The sequence below is a fragment of the Rhinoraja longicauda genome, chromosome 34, assembly GCF_053455715.1.
Source record: "Rhinoraja longicauda isolate Sanriku21f chromosome 34, sRhiLon1.1, whole genome shotgun sequence".
Taxonomy (NCBI): domain Eukaryota; kingdom Metazoa; phylum Chordata; class Chondrichthyes; order Rajiformes; family Arhynchobatidae; genus Rhinoraja; species Rhinoraja longicauda.
Genome location: NC_135986.1, coordinates 2818710 through 2838109, shown reverse-complemented (window position 1 = coordinate 2838109; position 19400 = coordinate 2818710). Strand labels below are relative to the sequence as shown.

At 50.2% G+C, this 19400-nt stretch overlaps 2 protein-coding genes across 2 annotated transcripts in view; one reads left to right on the top strand and one right to left on the bottom strand.

Annotated features, from left to right (window-relative positions):
- The first annotated feature begins 290 nt into the window (after positions 1 to 290).
- The window catches only part of wrap53 (WD repeat containing, antisense to TP53), a 56602-nt gene continuing 37492 nt past the window's right edge, over positions 291 to 19400 (top strand). The window contains exon 1 of the mRNA XM_078427675.1: positions 291 to 565. The gene's annotated coding sequence lies outside the window, so the exon portion shown is untranslated. The remainder of the gene's footprint in view (positions 566 to 19400) is intronic.
- Positions 11437 to 19032, bottom strand: LOC144609251 (transmembrane protein 217-like). Its single transcript, XM_078427674.1, has 2 exons — positions 18879 to 19032; positions 11437 to 12172 (listed from the first exon to the last, which is right to left on the bottom strand). The coding sequence occupies exon 2, from the start codon at positions 12111 to 12113 to the stop codon at positions 11523 to 11525; it is 591 nt and encodes a 196-aa protein (XP_078283800.1). The 5' UTR covers positions 12114 to 12172; positions 18879 to 19032; the 3' UTR covers positions 11437 to 11522.

Genomic DNA, 19400 nt, shown 5'->3' with positions numbered 1-19400 from the left:
GGGCCGAATGGCCTCCTCCTGCACCTATTGTCTATTGTCTATTGACCAGCACATCAACACTATCCTACACACACTGGGGATAATTTACACATTCACCAAGTGGCACAGCAGGTCCGTAAACAAAGTACTCATAGATAACACAATAAACAACAAAAGTCCAACACTACCAATATTGGTTCAAAAAAGCAAACAAAGTCCTTAATTCAACCAAGATAGTTCATAGTTCAAAGCTTAGTTGTGCAAGCTGGTGTTTAACGTGAGGTCATCCACCTTGCAGCAGAAATGTTTTTAAATGGTAGCCAATATTCGGCGTTTGCGTAGTGAGATCTGTGTTTGCAGCCTCAGGGAAGGCAGTGATTTTCCGACAAGCACACACCAAGCTTTCAATCTGCACGGGGCGATCACGGTGGCGCAGCGGTAGAGTTGCTGCCTTACAGCGCTTACAGCGCCAGAGAACCGGGTGTCAATCCTGACTACGGGCCGCTGCCTGTACGGAGTTTGGTGAAAACCCTCGTGGACTTTCTCCGAGATCTTCAGTTTCCTCCCACACTCCAAAGACGTACAGGTATGTCGGTTAATTGGCTCGGTGTATGCGTAAATTGTCCCCAGTGTGCGTAGGATAGTGTTGATGTGCTGGTCGGCGCGGACCTGCAGGGCCTGCTTCCGCTCTGTATCTCTAAACTAAACCAAACTAAACAAATGGCTGTCAAATTATGATGAGACGGAGTACAGGAAGGAAAATTAAGCCAGTGCCAAGACAACAATCTCTCCTTCAATGTCAGCAAGACAATGGAGATAGCAATCGGCTTCAGGAAGTGAGGAGGGACGGTACACATTGATGGCGCCATGGTTGACAGCTTCAAGTTCTTAGGAAGTAAATATAATTGCCTCCGGCAGCTCGTTCCATACACCCACCACTAAATATCACCAGTAAATTATCCTGGACTGGCACCAACCTCCCTTCCATAGACCCCATCTACACCTCACTCTGCCTCGGCAAGACCACCAGCATAACCGGTCTCACTCCTAAAGACGTGCGGGTTTGCAGGTTAATTGGCTTCTGTAAATTGTGAATTGCCCCCAGTGTTTAGGGTAGTGCTTGTGTACGGGGTGATCATTGGTCGGCAGGGACACGGTGGGCCGAAGGGCCTGTTTCTACGCTGTATCTCTAAAGGCTTAAGAGACATACAGCAAGGAAGCAGGCCCTTTGGCCCACCGTGTCCGTGCTGACCCAAACTGGCATACTGGATTAGTCCCATTTCCTTGCATTGCACTCTAAACCCTTCCTGACCATATATCTGTTCAAATTATGTACCCAGGCCCACGGTCCTGGGTCACCCGCTCCTCACGTCAACACCAACTGTTTGGAAGCGTGATCCACTTCTCACCCTGGCCACTCCCTCTTCTCCCCTCTCCCATCGCGTGCAGCGTAGGTTTACCAGGTTAATTCCCGGAATGGCGGGACTGTCGTATGTTGAAAGACTGGAGCGACTAGGCTTGTATACACTGGAATTTAGAAGGATGAGAGGGGACTTATCGAAACGTATAAGATTATTAAGGGGTTGGACACGTTAGAGGCAGGAAACATGATCCCGATGTTGAGGGAGTCCACAGTTTAAGAATAAGGGGTCGGCCATTTAGAACGGAGATGAGGAAAAACGTTTTCAGTCAGAGAGTTGTGAATCTGTGGAATTCTCTGCCTCAGAAGGCAGTGGAGGCCAATTCTCTGAATGAATTCAAGAGAGAGCTAGATAGTGCTCTTAAGGATAGCAGAGTCAGGGGGTATGGGGAGAAGGCAGGAACGGGGTACTGATTGAGAATAATCAGCCATGATCACATTGAATGGCGGTGCTGGCTCAAAGGGCCGAATGGCCTACTCCTGCACCTATTGTCTATTGTCTATCAGGCAAGAGGTGCAGAAGCTTTGAAAACGCACACCTCCAGATTATCCTGGCCTCCCATCTACCTCCGCTTTCAACGTTGTAGACAACGGCAACTACAAAGCCTGTTGATCCATTTGTAACGACGGTGAGGAAATTGCCAACAGTACCTGCTTGGACTCTGATGACCACTGGCTCCTCAAAATAAATGGGATGATCATTTTTATCCATAAGCAACGCTACATCCAGTGCACTGCCAAGCCTGGCACCGCCAGTGATATTTTGAAGAACGATACTGAAAGTTTCCTTCTCCTCAGGAAGGGGTATTCTTTGACGATTCACCACTTTTAAAGCTTGCCGCACCCCGGAGGGGGTAAACATCGATAGTGAAAGCAGGGTCCAATCTCCGGCAAATAGTGAACTAACACGACCATCTTATCCTCTTGAGTTGAGTGTAGTTTATTGTCACGTGTGCCGAGGTGCAGTGAAAAGCTTTTGTCGCGTGATTGAGAAGATTGAGGGGGGATCTTACAGAAACTTACAAAATTCTTAAGGGGTTGGACAGTCTAGATGCAGGAAGATTGTTCCCGATGTTGGGGAAGTCCAGAACAAGGGGTCACAGTTTAAGGATAAGGGGGAAGTCTTCGAGATGAGAAAGTTTTTTTTCACACAGAGAGTGGTGAATCTGTGGAATTCTCTGCCACAGAAGGTAGTTGAGGCCAGTTCATTGGCTATATTTAAGAGGGAGTTAGATGTGGCCCTTGTGGCTAAAGGGATCAGGGGGTATGGAGAGGTACGGGATACTGAGTTGGATGATCAGCCATATTGAATGGGTGAATGGCCTACTCCTGCACCTATTTTCTATGTTTCTATGTGCTATCCAGTCAGCGGAAAATCAATGCATGGCTACGTCATGGGGGTCAAAGGCTACGGGAAGAAGGCAGGAGGCAGGAAGAAGGCAGGAGAATGGGGTTGAGAGGGAAAGATAGATCAGCCATGATTGAATGGTGGGGTAGACTCGATGGGCCAAATGGCCTAATTCTGCTCCTATGACTTATGAACACGATTACAATCTCGCCATTCAGTGTACAGACACGTGATAAAGGGAATAATGTGAATAACATTTAGTGCAAGGTAAAGTCCGATCAAAGATAGATTGAGGGTCACCAATGAGGTGGATTAGGAAAATAACTGCAGATGCTGGTACAAATCGAAGGTATTTATTCACAAAATGCTGGAGTAACTCAGCAGGTCAGGCAGCATCTCAGGAGAGAAGGAATGGGTGACGTTTCGGGTCGAGACCCTTCTTCAGTCTAATGAGGTAGATAGTAGTTCCAGACTGCTCTCTCGTTGTGGAAGGATGGTTTAGTTGCCCGATAACAGCTGGGAAGAAACTGGCCCTTGTGCAAGCAAAGGGTTAATCAAACGAAAATACATCCAGTGATGTTTTTTGGTTGGTGCTGGTGTTTTGATTAGACCTTTGATGGTTCAGGAGTCGTTGTAGCCGTCTTTGAACTTTGATGGAATCCAGGAAATGTTAGTGTTAAGGGCGCGGGGTTGGTAGTTCTGTTGGTCGGGTTGTCCGTGTGCTAGTTGCTGCCCTAGGTGTGTGCCCCTCCGGGGTAGGAGGGTCTCATCAGGCTCAGTGTTCGCCGGGCTGGGTATTTATAAATGGCCCCATCCTTGCCACCGCCACCTCCTTCCAGCCTCCCACCGCCCCTGTTTCCTCTTCTGTCGGTGGCTTCCAGGCGCTCTCTGCTTGCCGTCCTCCCTGCCAAAGGAAATAGGATCCATCCTGTTCCCCCTGACTCAGCCCTCCCGTCGTCCTCGACATCTTGATTCAATCTCCCGCGCGTTCCAACGCAAACAGCCCCTGGCCTGGGCAGGCTCCGCTCGCGAGGATAATACTCCAGCCCTCTGGCTGCCCGCGGCAGCCTCTGTGGTGCGGTGACCACAACTGTAGACAGGGCTACTGCTGTGGTTTCACCAGTGGCTTATACAATCCCAGTGGGGCTCTATTATTACACTATATGCTTTGGTCAATTCACTAATATAACACCACATGTTTCCTTGACCAACATATAAAGACGTGCAAAAATCATGAGAGGAACAGATGCACAGAGCCTCTTGCTCAGAGCCGGTTGAATCGAAGACCAGAGGACATAGGTTCAAGGTGAAGGGGAAAAGATTTAATAGGAATCTGAGGAGTAACTTTTTCACACAAAGGGTGGTGGGTGTATGGAACGAGCTGCCAGAAGAGGTAGTTGAGGCTGGGACTATCCCAACGCTTAAGAAACAGTTAGACATGTACATGGATAGGACAAGTTTGGAGGGATATGGACCAAGTGCAGGCAGGTGGGACTAGTGTAGCTGGGACATGTGGTCTCGGGTCAGGAACCCTCAGCTGACTTAAGAATACGTTTCTTCTGGTCAAGACACAAGAAGCTGGAGTAACTCAGCGGGACAGGCAGCATCTCTGGAGAGAAGGAATGGGTGACGTTTCAGGTCAAGGCCCTTCTTCAGACTGAGTCGAAACGTCACCCAGTCCTCTCCAGAGATGCTGCCTGTCCCGTTGAGTTACTCCAGCACTTTGTGTCTACGGTTTAAACCAGCATCTGCAGTTCCTTCCCACGTGTTTCTTCTGGTCTGTTTTTTTGAAGGCATCTATAATCTACGGACAATAGACAATAGGTGCAGGAGGAGGCCATTCGGCCCTTCGAGCCAGCACCGCCATTCAATGTGATCATGGCTGATCATTCTCAATCAGTACCCCGTTCCTGCCTTCTCCCCATACCCCCTGACTCCGCTATCCTTAAGAGCTCTATCTAGCTCTCTCTTGAATGCATTCAGAGAATTGGCCTCCACTGCCTTCTGAGGCAGAGAATTCCACAGATTCACAACTCTCTGACTGAAAAAGTTTTTCCTCATCTCTGTTCTAAATGGCCTACCCCTTATTCTTAAACTGTGGCCCCTTGTTCTGGACTCCCCCAACATTGGGAACATGTTTCCTGCCTCTAACGTGTCCAACCCCTTAATAATCTTACACGTTTCGATAAGATACGGAGAGGCAACATCATAGAACTGGTCATCTCTCGACACACTGCAAGCATCGCTGAGAAGGGCTCTACGTTCATGGGACTGATGAAACTAGGACCTACCTAATGGCGGTCTTCTTCACTGCAACATCTTCTCCAGCAGCGTAACCTGTGGTTGTCGGAGCCAGCTCTTCCACTTCTTCCCGGACTTGTCCCGCTCAGAATTCCACCGCCTACTTCAACATTCCTGAAGACATCTCGGGATCTTCGTCCCGTCTCTTGCCGACCCTAGGGTTGCCGAGTTAGGAAAGAATGTGAATTAGGTCTTCTACCTTAAAGTGAGGTTGGAGATAGCAACATTTTGTACACCAGTACTCTTCATCTGTGTTTAGGGTGGAGGACACGCGAATATCCCAAAGGTGGACCGGTTTTTGAAATAGCACGGGGTAATTTGTAGCGGCCTTCATTATGAGTGATGGTAGACACAACATGCTGGAGTAACTCAGCGGGTTCGGCAGCATCTCGGGACAGAAGGAATGGGTGGCGTTATCGGGTCGAGACCCTTCTTCAGACTGGATGATGAGGGACAAGGCATTCGGCAAGCTGATAGGAATGAAGGCAATACACAAAGTGCCATAGAGTCATAGAGCGTAGAAACAGGCACTTCGGCCCAAATTGCCCAGGGCGTCCAACATTCCCTATCCACACGAGTCCCACCTGTCCGCGCCTGACACGCATCCCTCTAAACCTGTCCTATCCACGCACCTGTCTCTTAAACATTACGATAGTACCTGCCTCAACTAGCTCCTCTGGCATACACCTGCCACCCTCAGTTACCCCTCAGGTTCCTATTAAATCTTTCCCCCTTCATCTTAAGCCTATGACCTCTGGTTCTCGAGGCCCATATTATGGGCAAAAGACTATTGTGCCTTTACCCTATGCCTCTCATGATGTTGTACACCTCTCTCTATAAGAACACCCCTCATCCTCCTGAGCTCCAAGTCCGAGCCAGTTTAACCTCTCCCTGTAGCTCAGGCCCTCGAGTTTTGGCAACATCTTCGTAAATCTTCTCTGTAGCCTTTCCAGCTTGAAAACTTCTTTCCTACAACATGGTGACCAAAACTGAACACAATACTTTACCAATGTCTTGTACAGCTCTAACGAGACCTCCCGACTTCTATACGCTGAGGTTGGAGATAACAAATGTTTGATTAAACCAACACTTTGCATCAGTGTTTATGGTGGAGGGTACATAAGGATCCCAAAGTTGTACAAAATCATGACTGAAATAGGTTGAGTTTCTTGCCCACACTCGGTGAATCGAGAGACAAAGGTTTAACGTGAAGGGGAAAAGATTTAATAGGAATCTTTTAATGGGGGAACCAGGGATGGGAGATAAGTGGATGGAGGAGGGGGAAGGTGCAGGTTGACTCAGGGAGAGGGAGATATTTAGTCTAGTTTATTACTGTCATGAGTACCGAGGTACAATGAAAAACTTTTTTGTTGCGTGCTATCCAGTCAATGGAAAGACTATACATGATTGCAATCGAGTGCACAGATACAGGATAAGAGAATAACGTTTAGTGCAAGATAAAGTCCAGTAAAGTCCAATAAAAGATAGTCTTTGAGGGTCTCCAATGAGGTAGATGGTCGGTCAGGGCCGCTCTCTAGCTGGTGAGTGGACGGTTCAGTTGCCTGATAACAGCTGGGAAGAAACTGTCTCTGAATCTGGAGGTGTGCGTTTTCACACTTCTGTACCTCTTGCCTGATGGGAGAGGGGAGAAGAGGGAGAAGGGGTGCCAACTGTCTCACTCCCAAATAAGGGACAAGGTGACGTCACCACCCCGCGCGACCTCACCCAGCCAGCGGCCACGTGGTCCCGCTTCACCAATGGCGGCTGCCCGGGCCGGAAGGCAGGTTGCTATGCAACCTCCGTCTGGCGGCACCCGGGCCTCTGGACTTGGACTGTCTGAACCTACAGCGTCCAGGCCTACACTGTCCGAACCTACACTGTCCGGACCTACAGCATCCGGGCCTACGGCGCTACCCGGGCATAATACAGGACAAGGGCGGTCCCATACGGGACAAACCAATTTAGCCCAAAATACGGGACGTCCCGGCTAATAAGGGACAGTTGGCAACCCTAAGAGGGAGTGACTGGGGTGAGACTGGTCCTTGACTATGGCCTGGCTGGTGGGAGAAACGAAGGCAGGCAGGTCACAAGGTCCTGATACCCTGCTGTGAAAGGATGTGGAGGAAGCATCTGCAGACAGTGGAGTCAATGGTTGAAGCCAAACCCAGGAGGCGAAGAACAGATTGGAAAGTCACAATATGGTGCGGAGAGGAAGGAGACAAAGAGTGAGGAAACCACAGGTCCACTACCTGAAGTAGTAGACCCTCCTCCATCCACTTATCTTCAAGGAAGAAATAGCTGGTCATTTACAGATCAACATGGTATATGACCCGAAACATCACCCATTCCTTATCTCCATGGTCACTCCAGCATTTTAACTCCCTCTCCCATTCCCACATTGTCCCTCCACTGTCAGAGAGAGGCCAGCGCAAATTGGAGGAACAGCACCTCATATTTTGCTTGGGAAGCTTACACCTCAGCGGTATGAATATCGACTTCTCCGACTTCAAGTAACCCTTGCTTTCCCTTTCTCCCCATCCCTCCCCCTTCCCAGTCCTCCGACCAGCCTGACTGTCTCCCTGATTACATTTTATCTCTGTCCGCCGAGTTACTCCAGCTTTCTGTGCATTAGTCTAAAGGGTCTCGACCCGAAACATCTATTCCTTCTCTCCTGAAATGCTGCCTGACTCACTCCAGCTTTTTGTGATACCTTGTTTGCTTTTTGTCACCTTCTCCCAGCTAACGATGGTCTACGTTCCACATTTTCCTTGCCTCGCATCTCTTTTGATGTCTCGTTTTGACACCTTACCCTTCCTTATCTCTGTCTCCCTCTCCCCCGATTCTCAGTCTGAAGAAGGGTCTCGACCAAGAACAAGGGGCCACAGTTCAAGAATAAGGGGTAGGCCATTTAGAACTGCGATGAGGAAAAACTTTTTCAGTCAGAGAGATGTGAATCTGTGGAATTCTCTGCCTCAGAAGGCAGTGGAGGCCAATTCTCTGAATGCATTCAAGAGAGAGCTAGATAGAGCTCTTAAGGATAGCGGAGTCAGGGGGTATGGGGAGAAGGCAGGAACGGGGTACTGATTGAGAATGATCAGCCATGATCACATTGAATGGCGGTGCTGGCTTGAAGGGCCAAATGGCCTCCTCCTGCACCTATTGTCTATTGTCTATTGACCCGAAACGTCACCCATTCCTTCCCTCCAGAGATGCCGCCTGTCCCAGCTGAGTTACTCCAGCGTTTTGTGTCTAGCTTCGTGTCCTTTTGTGTTTTAACCAGCATCTGCAGTTCTTTGTTCCTACATATGAACTCGTTTATGGGGTGGGGGAGCGTGCTACGATGGATATGATGTGGAAAGCAGTGAGTCGGAACAAATGGGTCTTTGTCCGCTGGTAGAACATCACCGGTGGAGTATCCCAGGATAATTTCTTGGCCCTTGACTATTGACTGTTTATATTAATAATCTGGGGGAGGAGGTTGTGTTTAAGGTATCCAATGACACTGGAATAGGTGGGAGGGCATGTTGCAACGAGGATATTTGGCCTCTGGAACAGGATGGACTGAGTGAGTGGGCGAATATTTGGCACATGGGCTTTTAATGTGGGAAAGCGTGAGCTCGTGAGGAATCAAAAGGCAGACTGTTGACTCCAGCACAGAAGGACCTAGGTGCTCTTGTGTGCAAATCTCAAAAACGTTGTTGGAAAAAATAAAAACTGCAGATGATGGTTTCAATCGAAGGTAGACACAAAATGCTGGAGTAACTCAGTGGGTCAGGCAGCATCTTGGGAGAGAAGGACTGATGAAGGGTCTCGACCTGAAACGTCACCCATTCCTTCTCGGAAACTTTCACAGGCAAACGCTGCGGCAGAGACTCAGGTTGAATCCTGACTATGGGTGCCATCTGTGTGTGTGTGTGGAGTTTGCACGATCTCCCCGCGACCGCGTGGGTAGAGCTGCTGCCTCACAGCGCCGGAGACCGACTGGGGTTCGATCCTGACCTCGGGTACTGTCTGTGTTAAGCTGACTTAAGAATACGTTTCTTCTGGTCTAGACACAACAAGCTGGAGTAACTGGAGTAACTCAGCGGGACAGGCAGCATCTCTGGAGAGAAGGAATGGGTGACGTTTCAGGTCAAGGTCCTTCTTCAGACTGAGTCGAAACGTCACCCAGTCCTCTCCAGAGATGCTGCCTGTCCCGCTGAGTTACTCCAGCTCTTTGTGTCTACGGTTTAAACCAGCATCTGCAGTTCCTTCCCACGTGTTTCTTCTGGTCCGTTTGTGTGTGTGTGGAGTTTGCACGTTCTCCCACGTTCTCCTCGCACACCCCAAAGGCGTGCGGGTTTGTAGGTTAGTCGGTCCTTGTAAAACTGCCCCAGTGTAGGGAGTGGATGAGAAAATGGGATAACGTAGAACTACTGCAGAAACAAGGGCCTGCAGGTGCCGGTTAATACACAAAAGGACACAAAATGCAGGAGTAACTCAGCGGGACAGACAGCATCTCTGGAGGGAAGGAATGGATGAGACCCTTTCGGATTGAGACCCTTCTTCAGACTGAGGGTCTCGACCCGAAACGTCACCCATTCCTTCTCTCCAGAGATGTTGCCCGTGCCGCTGAGTTACTCCAGCATTCTGTGTCTATCGTCGGTAGGACAGTCCACTGTCACTGGAATCCGTTTTAAAGGGGTCCGTTAAAACGAGGGTTTACTGCATTGGGATGAGGGAATAATTGGCCCCGGATGTAGCAATATTTGAGGAAGAACAGTTCTGAGGGAGGAGAGAATATTCCCAACATTGTCCCAGGCGCCCTAATAGTTCCCCCTCCTTATCTGTAGTCACCTCCCTTCCACTCCCCTCACTTCCCACTTGGAAAATTGGCCCACTCGCTCCACTCCCTGAGAAGTTACTTGCTCTTTGTACAACCCCCAACCTCACATCCAAATCCCTCCTACACAACCTTCCCACATCAGACGTTCTCCCCTCGTCATTAGTCAGGGTGTCAGGGGTTACGGGGAGAAGGCAGGAGAATGGGATTGAGAGGGGAAGATAGATTAGTTTAGTTTAGTCTAGAGATACAGCGCGGAAACAGGCCCTTCGGCCCACCTGGTACGTACCGACCAGCGATCCCTGCACCATCCTACACACATACTAGGGACAATTTACTTTTTTTTACCAACGAATTAACCACAAACCTTTATGTCTTTGGAGTGTGGGAGGAAACCGAAGATCTCGGAGAAAACTCACGGGGAGAACGCACAAACTCCGTACACAGCACCCGTGGTCGGGATTGAACCCGGGTCTCTGGCGCTGTGAGGCAGCAACTCTAGAGAAGAGTGCAGCCCGGTTCAGGCATGATTGAATGGCGTAGACTTGATGGGCCGAATGGCCTAATTCTGCTCCTAGAACTTATGAACTCTCACGTTCTTCCCTCATCCCCTCTTCCCCACTCCATCCCCCCCTTATCCACCCTCCTCCATCCCTCCACCCCCCTCCCTCCCTCCCCCCTCCCTCCCTAGGATATAGATTTAAACTTTAAAATGTGAATAACTTAAAAAATATAACACCGATTTCAATGAAACTTCTTCCATTAGCACCAAAGGGATGATGGTGAGTAAGGTGGGCCTAAAATTGTCGTGCTATCATATACCGTTTTGGCTGTAGTTCAGGAGCAAACAAACAAACAAACAAGAGTTTTAGTATATAGATGCGCGGGGCAAACGTTTTTTACACAGAGGGTGGCGAGTGAGTGGGTGGTTTAGTTTAGAGATAAAGGGTGGAAGCAGGCCCTTCGGCCCACCCAGTCCACGCCGACCAGCGATCCCCGCACACTTACACTATCCTACACACACTGTGGACGTTTACCATTATACCAAGCCAATCAGCCTACAAACCTGTACACCTTTGCAGTGTGGGAGTATACCACGTGGGTCACGGGGAGAACGTACACCCTCCGTACAGACAGGCACCCTAGTCAGGATGGAACCCGGGTCTCTGGCGCTGCAAGCGCTGTCAGGCGGCAACGCTACCGCTGCGCCACCCTACCGCGAGGCTTTTCCAAATAGCTAGAAAAGGCATTTTGAGCAGAATGGACCTGCTTCTCAACCCTACCACTGCGCAGGTTGAGGCAGACACGTGAGTGGCGTTTTGGATAGGCACATGGAAGGATATGGATCATGTGCAGGTAGATAAGTGATGGTTTTGGCGTGGTGTTTATGCACAGACATTGTGGGCCAAAGGGCCTGTTCTAGCGCTGTACCTTTCTACGTTCTATAGGAAAAGTGGTGGAGAGGAGATGGGGGGAGGGAAGGGAAAAACTTTTATTTTTCCAAAATGTTGAGGGAAGACAGGAGTGGTAACACGTGGATTCAGATGAAATAAACCACCCTCGGGAGGAGGCGGTCCGGAACGAGGCACTTCTGGGGTGGTGCAAGGACAGGCCAAGGATGCAAAGAGGATCTGGTCACCTGCAGGTGTCGGTCATACCCCCATCTCCACCACCGATCCAAACTTGAGTCTTTGCGAACCTTTCTGCCTGACCTTCACCAAGTCGTCAGTCCTCATCTTGGACCTGTACAGCTCCAAGGTGTATCGGATGAAGAAAATAATCCAGTACAACTGGATGATAACACGGAGGACCAGTCCTGTGCACTCCATGGCGTTCATGGTTTTGGGAAAGTCTTCATGCTGGGGCATGAAAAAAATCAGGAGGCACAACTGTCCCAACTCGAAAAAGAAGACCCAAGTGACGTAGCCTCCGATCCCCCAGTATACCTCCTTCCAGATGGACAGGAAGAGGATGAAGATTGCAAGATAGCACAGAGTCACAAAGCCGATGGATGTCAGGCAGTACCGGTGAAGGGCATACTGAAATGATACCCTCTCCGTGTTGCCTCTGGTGTAGTTTGTCAAACTGTAGATGCGCAGATTGCCCGCTTCGAAGATGAGGTGCAAGGTCGACGTGACCAAGGTGAACATCCCGGCCACAATGCACCCCTCTTTGTCCGACAGGCCGCAGACATTCCCGTGGACCAGCTTCTTCAACCCGAGCAAGATCTTGTGAAGGTTCATCGCTCAGGCTTCCCGGCAATCCGCACGCTTCTGCGTGTTAACAAGGCTTCCCCTGAAGCCTGGTGAGACGGGAAGAAAAGCAGACAGGTCACTGCAACAGAGCACACAACACGTTGGTACAAGTATAGACGTTGGGAGGTCATGTTGCAGTTTAGCTCAGAGGTACAGCGCGGCAACAGGCCTTTCGGCCCACCGGGTCCACGCCAACCAGCAAACCCCGTACATGAACACTATCCTACACACACTAGGGACAATTTACAATTACACCGAGCCCATTAGCCTACAAACCTGTACATCTTTGGAGTGTGGGAGGACACATCACAGAGTTCTCCAGAGAAAACCCAGGCAGGTCATGGAATGTGCAAACTCCATACAGACAGCACCCAGTCTGAAGAAGGGTCTCGACCCGAAACGTCACCCATTCCTTCTCTCCTGAGATGCTGCCTGACCTGCTGAGTTACTCCAGCATTTTGTGAATAAATACCTTCAAATTGTACCAGCATCTGCAGTTATTTTCTTATAGCACCCGTAGTCAGGATGGTACCCAGGTCTCTGGCACTGTGAGGCAGCAACTCTACCACTGTGCCACTCTGCCGACCCTTGAGTTACATAAGACATTGGTGAGCCACATTTAGAGTATTGTGTTCAGTTTTTCACTGCTTCTCACTGTACCTCGGGGCAGTGTTGCAGTGCAAATCTTTTAGGTGTCAAAGCTGTCACTGGTGCTGGAGCGGCAATAGACAATAGGTGCAGGAGGAGGCCATTCGGCCCTTCGAGCCAGCACTGCCATTCAATGTGATCATGGCTGATCATTCTCAATCAGTACCCCGTTCCTGCCTTCTCCCCATACCCCCTGACTCCGCTATCCTTAAGAGCTCTATCTAGCTCTCTCTTGAATGCATTCAGAGAATTGGCCTCCACTGCCTTCTGAGGCAGAGAATTCCACAGTTTCACAACTCTCTAACTGAAAAAGGTTTATCCTCATCTCAGTTCTAAATGGCCTACCCCTTATTCTTAAACTGTGGCCCCTTGTTCTGGACTCCCCCAACATTGGGAACATGTTTTCTGCCTCTAACGTGTCCAACCCCTTAATAATCTTATACGTTTCGATAAGATCTCCTCTCATCCTTCTAAATTCCAGTGTATACAAGCCTAGTCGCTCCAGTCTTTCAACATACGGCAGTCCCGCCATTCCGGGAATTAACCTGGTGAACCTACGCTTCACGCCCTCAATAGCAAGAATATCCTTCCTCAAATTTGGAGACCAAAACTGCACAGTACTCCAGGTGCGGTCTCACTATGGCCCTGTACAACTGCAAAAGGACCTCTTTGCTCCTATACTCAACTCCTCTTGTTATGAAGGCCAACATTCCATTGTTGGCCGCTGTTGAATTCCCCGCTAGTTAAAATTCCCGGGTTTTATTTTGGTTTTTTGTTTACAGAGGTGCCAGAGCGGCACTTCGGTGAGCTCTGGCAGCACTGCACCCTGGCCTCGGGGTACATGTGACAATAAACTAAACTCAAACTCAACTCACGTTTGGGCACTGTGTTATAGGAAAGATGTAGTCAAGCTGGGAAGGATGCAGAGAAGATTTACAAGGATGTTGTCAGAACCCGAGAGCCTGAGCTATGGGGAGAGGTTGAACTGGCTCGGACGCCATTCCTCAGAGTGCAGGAGGATGAGGGGTGATTATAGATGGATACAAAATCATGAGAGGAACAAATCGGGTAAACACACAGAGCCTTTTGAATCAAGAACCAGAGTACCAGGGGCCACACAGTCTAAGAATAAAGAGGAGACCATTTAAAACTGAGGTGAGAAGTAACTTTTTCACCCAGAGAGTTGTGAATTTGTGGAATTCTCTGCCACAGAGGGCAGTGGACGCCGATTCACTGGATGGATTTAAAAGAGAGTTAGATAGAGCTCTAGGGGCTAGTGGAATCAAGAGATATGGGGAGAAGGCAGACACGGGTTACTGATTGTGGATGATCAGCCATAATCGCAACGAATGGCGGTGCTGGCTCGAAGGGCCAAATGGCTTCCTCCTACACCTATTTTCTATGTTTCTATGACATAGGTTTAAGATGGGGGGGGGGGAGATTTAACAGGAACCTGAGGGGTAACTTTTTGACACAAAGGGTGGTGGGTGTATGGAATGAGCTGCCGGAGGAGGTAGTTGAGGCAATTTGCCTGTGGCCTCACTCTGGTAATGGAGGAGGCCCACGACAGAAAGTGCAGTATGGAGATGGGAAAGGGAGTTAAAATGATTAGCAACATTGAGTTCTGGCAGACCTTGGTGGGCCGAGTGCAAGTGCTCAGTGAAACAGTAGCCTCATCTTTGCATCTGAAAATGAAGCGTCCCGACCCGAAACCTCGGCTGTCTATTCTCACCCCAGGTCGACTCAGCGGGTCAGGCAGCATCTCTGGAGAAAATAAATAGGTGACGTTTTTGCGTCGAGACCCTTCTTCTCAAAGCGTCACCCGTTCCTTTTCTCCAGAGATGCTGCCTGACCAGCTGAGTTACTCCAGCTTTCTGTATCTATCTTTAATTAAACACTACGAGGGGACTGTAAAATATTTTTTTGCCCGCTTTCCAGGCAAATCATCCAATAATGATTACAATCAAACCATACACGAGTACATTAGAATGGAACGTGGCAGCGGCAATGAAAGTGCGGGTCATTAAAAGAGCAAAGGGGGAAGATTGGAAGATTGGGCAATGGTCCTGAGCTATGGGAAGACTGTTTTGTGGCCTGATTACTGACCAGCGGGGAAGAGTGAATCTGAGGGTTACTGAGTTACTCCAGGTTTTTGTGTCTCTCTTTGGTGTAAACCATCAACTGCAGTTCCTTCCTACACATCTTTCCTTCTAATATTGCCGTCTCCATCCTTCTCATTGAACCTAGCTTAGCTTAACACAATTCCTTCTCTTGCCCCCAATCTCCTCCCTTGCACACTGACTGGCATTCAATTCTCCCTGCAAACCCACAGCCCATTCCTTCAACATGGGCGGCACGGTGGCGCAGCGGTAGAGTTGCTGCCTTACAGCGAATGCAACGCCGGAGACCCAGGTTCGATCCTGACTACGGACGCCGTCTGTATGGAGTTTGTACGTTCTCCCCGTGACCTGTATGGGTTTTCTCCGAGATCTTCGGTTTCCTCCCACACTCCAAAGACGTGCAGGTTTGTAGGTTAATTGACTGGGTAAAATGTAAAAATTGTCCCTAGTGTGTGTAGGATAGTGTTAATGTGCGGGGATCACAGGGCGGCGCGGACTCGGTGGGCCGAAGGGCCTGTTTCTGCGCTGTACGTCTAAATCTTAAAATCTAAAAAATCTAACTCCAGAACAATTTCCCTTCTATCCTCGGAGATCCCGAATCTCTCCCGCACTCAACACTCCTATCACTCTTGAGTTCTTTGGACGTTAGTATTTAACACGGGTAACAAGCACAGTAAATGAGCACAGTTTAAATCCTTGTACGTTTAATGAGTGGCCCAACGCGTCGCCACTGAATGGGGCTATCCTGGTCTGGTCGGCCGGTGTCTATGAGAAGGATGCGAGAAAATGTCCAAGCTGGTCGGCAGAAAGGCAACGAGCATCTTGTTGGGTGAGGGTCACACCACCTCCGCCGTTGCCGCGAATTTGAGCTTTGGTGTTTGCGGCCGCAAGGGTCTTGACCGTTCTTCTGCATTTCTGCTCATCTCAAACAGCTCTGCCGTGTGTTTGCTCAGGAAAATAAGCCAGATGGCCTCCATGAAGCCACGCATGGCCAAGGCGAACCACGCCAAGATGTACACCGATCTCCTAATTGTAACACGCCCATGCATTGCGATAATCAGAATGCAAACCTGTGACAACTCGTGGAGGACGAGCCAAATGCAGTGCGCTCCCACTCCCCAGTAAACCTCCTTCCAGATTGCCAGGAACAGTCCAAAGACCGCAACGATGCCCACACTAACGAGGGCTATGGCTAGGATGAAGAAGATACTAGCGCCATGAGAGGGCAACGCGTGTTCACCATTGGAATCGGTTGAGTTTTTCATCGACGCGTAATAAATGTGGAAATGGCCTGTTTCAAAGATCAGGTATAAGGTTGATATAAACAGCGTGAGCAGTCCGCCTGCAATTGCCCCCTGCTTAGGGTTCAGTCCGCAAATATCGCCGTTGCACGCTCTTTTCAATCGGCTCCGAACTTTTTTTATCATTCTTATTTTACGACTCTTGTGCTCTTCGGCCTTCTCGGTCGGGGGTTAGGGATTTGTTCTGAAGCCAAGCGGAACGGGAAGTGAGGTAAATGAGTCACTGCAACAGAGTTCACAACAAATGTTGGGATCACTTGGATTGTTCCTCCCATTTGACCTGTGCCCAAATTCTACCAGGCACCAGAAATTGACTAAAGTTACTTGAAATGGTTGTTAAATGTTAGAGGAATTAGAAGGAAAAAAAAGTGACGAGGGAATGTGGCTGGTTCTATCCCCAAGCACCGCTGATGTCAGGAAGGGCAGTGATATTTGTGGGAGCACAGAAGACAGAACAAACTCTTCTGTCTAAGGTAGACACAAAATGCTGGAGTAACTCAGTGTGTCAGGCAGCATATCCCTCCCTCTTCCATCCATCCCTCCCTCTTCCATCCATCCATCCCTCCCTCCTTCTCTCCATCCATCCCTCCTCCCTCCATCCATCCCTCCCTCTTCGTCCATCCATTTATCGGCGTTCCATCCATCCATCCATCCTCCCTCCCTCTATCCCTCCACCCACCCTCCTCCCTCCTCCATCCATCCATCCTTCCCTCCTTGCTGCATTCATCCATCCCTCTCTCCATCCATCCCTACCTCCCTCCCTCCATCCCTCTGCCCTCCACCCCTCCTCCCGCCATCCATCCCTCCCTCCTCCCTGCATTCACCCCTCCTCCCTCCCTCCCTCTCTCTCTCCATCCATCCATCCCTCCCTCTCTCTATCCATCCATCCCTCTCTCCGCCCATCCCTCTCCATCCATCCATCCATCCTTCCATACCTCTCTCCATCCATTCAACCCTCCTTCTCTCCTTCCCCATCAATCCTCCCCCCTCCATCCATCCCTCCTCCCTCCCTCCTCTCTATCCATCCCTCCCTCCATCCATCCTCCCTCCATCCATCCCTCCTCCCTCCCTCCCTCCTCTCTCCATCCATCCCTCCCTCCTCCCTGCATTCATCCATCCTCCCTCCCTCTCTCCATCCATCCCTCTCTCCATCCATCCATCCATCCCTCCCTCTCTCTAGTGGGCGGCACGGTAGCGCAGCGGTAGAGTTGCTGCTTTACAGCGAATGCAGCGCCGGAGACTCAGGTTCCATCCTGACTACGGGTGCTGCACTGTAAGGAGTTTGTACGTTCTCCCCGTGACCTGCGTAGGTTTACTCCGAGATCTTCGGTTTCCTCCCACACTCCAAAGACGTACACGTATGTAGGTTAATTGGCTGGGTAAATGTAAAAATTGTCCCTCGTGGGTGTAGGATAGTGTTAATGTACAGGGATCACTGGGCGGCACGGACTTGGAGGGCCGAAAAGGCCTGTTTCCGGCTGTATGTATATGATATGATGATATGATGATATCCATCCATCCCTCTCTCCACCCATCCATCCCTCTCTCAATCCATTCAACCCTCCTTTTCTCCTTCCCCATCCATCCTTCCCCCCCTCCATCCATCCCTCCTCCCTCCCTCCTCTCTCCATCCATCCATCCCTCTCTCCATCCATTCAACCCTCCTTCTCTCCTTTCCCCATCCATCCTTCCCCCCTCCATCCATCCCTCCCCCCTCTCTCCATCCATCCCTCCCTCCTCCCTGCATTCATCCCTCCTCCCTCCCTCCATCCCTCTCTCCATCCATCCCTCTCTCCATCCATCCCTCTCTCCATCCATTCAACCCTCTTTCTCTCTTTCCCACCATCCATCCCTCCCACATCCCACGTCCATCTCTCCGCCGCCTTTCACCTGATAAGCCGCCGCTCGCGTCGCTATGGCGACCAGCCCAGGCCCCGCCCTTGTCCCACCCTCCCGGTCTCCGTGACGTCACCGCGCTCGCCATGGAGACCAGGCCCCGCCTTTTATCCCCACCCACCCCGCGAGACATTTGCATATTGCCGCTGGCGGTCGCCATGGAGACCCGGTCAGGCCCCGCCCTCTCCCGTGACGCGTTTTGAACTTGTTGCCAAATGAGATCGTCATACCAAAGACACTAGAGGAGCAAGATGGACCACTGCGTCGAAATCACCTGCACTGAAGTGTAGCGCGCAAAGGAGCGTAACGTCCGCCATTTTAGTAGGCAAAACCCGCCTCTCGCAGTGTAATCAGTGTTTTGGAGGAACAGTATGTGTGATGATACCATTAAAATGCAGAATATATCTCATCTATCAATTCACAGATTTTTGTTATGTTTCTTTTTAAATGTTTCTGCAAGTTTCTGCCTACTAAAATGGCGCCGTGACGCACTGCGGTTTTTAGGGTCGAGTGGTCTATCTTGCTTCAGACTGAAACATTTGTCCGTCCATTTCCCCCACAGATGCTGCCTGACCCGCTGAGTTCTTCCAGCATTTTGCATTTTGCTGAAAGTAAACAATATATTCTATTATATTGCTCAAGATACTTTAGCAATATAAAGGCTCCTCCACTTCAATTCCTCCCATTTGCAAGCAGGAAACTCCCATCAAGTCTCCTATTTGCAAGCATTCATCCATTCCTCATCAAGTTTAAAACGTGTGGCATGAAGCACACAAACTATTTCTCACCCTTGCTTTGCTGTTGTTGGTTGGACTTGATTATGGGCTCCAGTTCCAAATACTGTACATGTATTTTTTTCCCGTCAACAATTGGGTTGAAAGAAAGGGAAGAGGTGTAATTGTCACAAATAACACGTCGTTCGTGTGTTGCAACTCCGGGTTTTGAACACAACGCTCGAAAATGTTTCGCCTCCAGAGGCAGAGACTTCGTCGTCGCCCGGGCCGCCATCTTGCCGGCCTGAAACCGACGGTTGGTCGCGGCCGGCGGCAAATTCAAATCGCGTCACGGGAGAGGGCGGGGCCTGGCAGGGTCTCCATGGCGACCGCCAGCGGGAATCTGCAAATGTGTCGCGGGGTGGGTGGGGGATACCGGGCGGGGCCTGGTCTCCATGGCGACGCGCGGTGACGTCATGCGGGTGGGGTCAAGGGCGGGGCCTGGCCGGGTCTCCATGGCGACCGCCAGCGGGAATATGCAAATGTGTCGCGGGGTGGGTGGGGGATATAGGGCGGGGGCTGGTCTCCATGGCGACG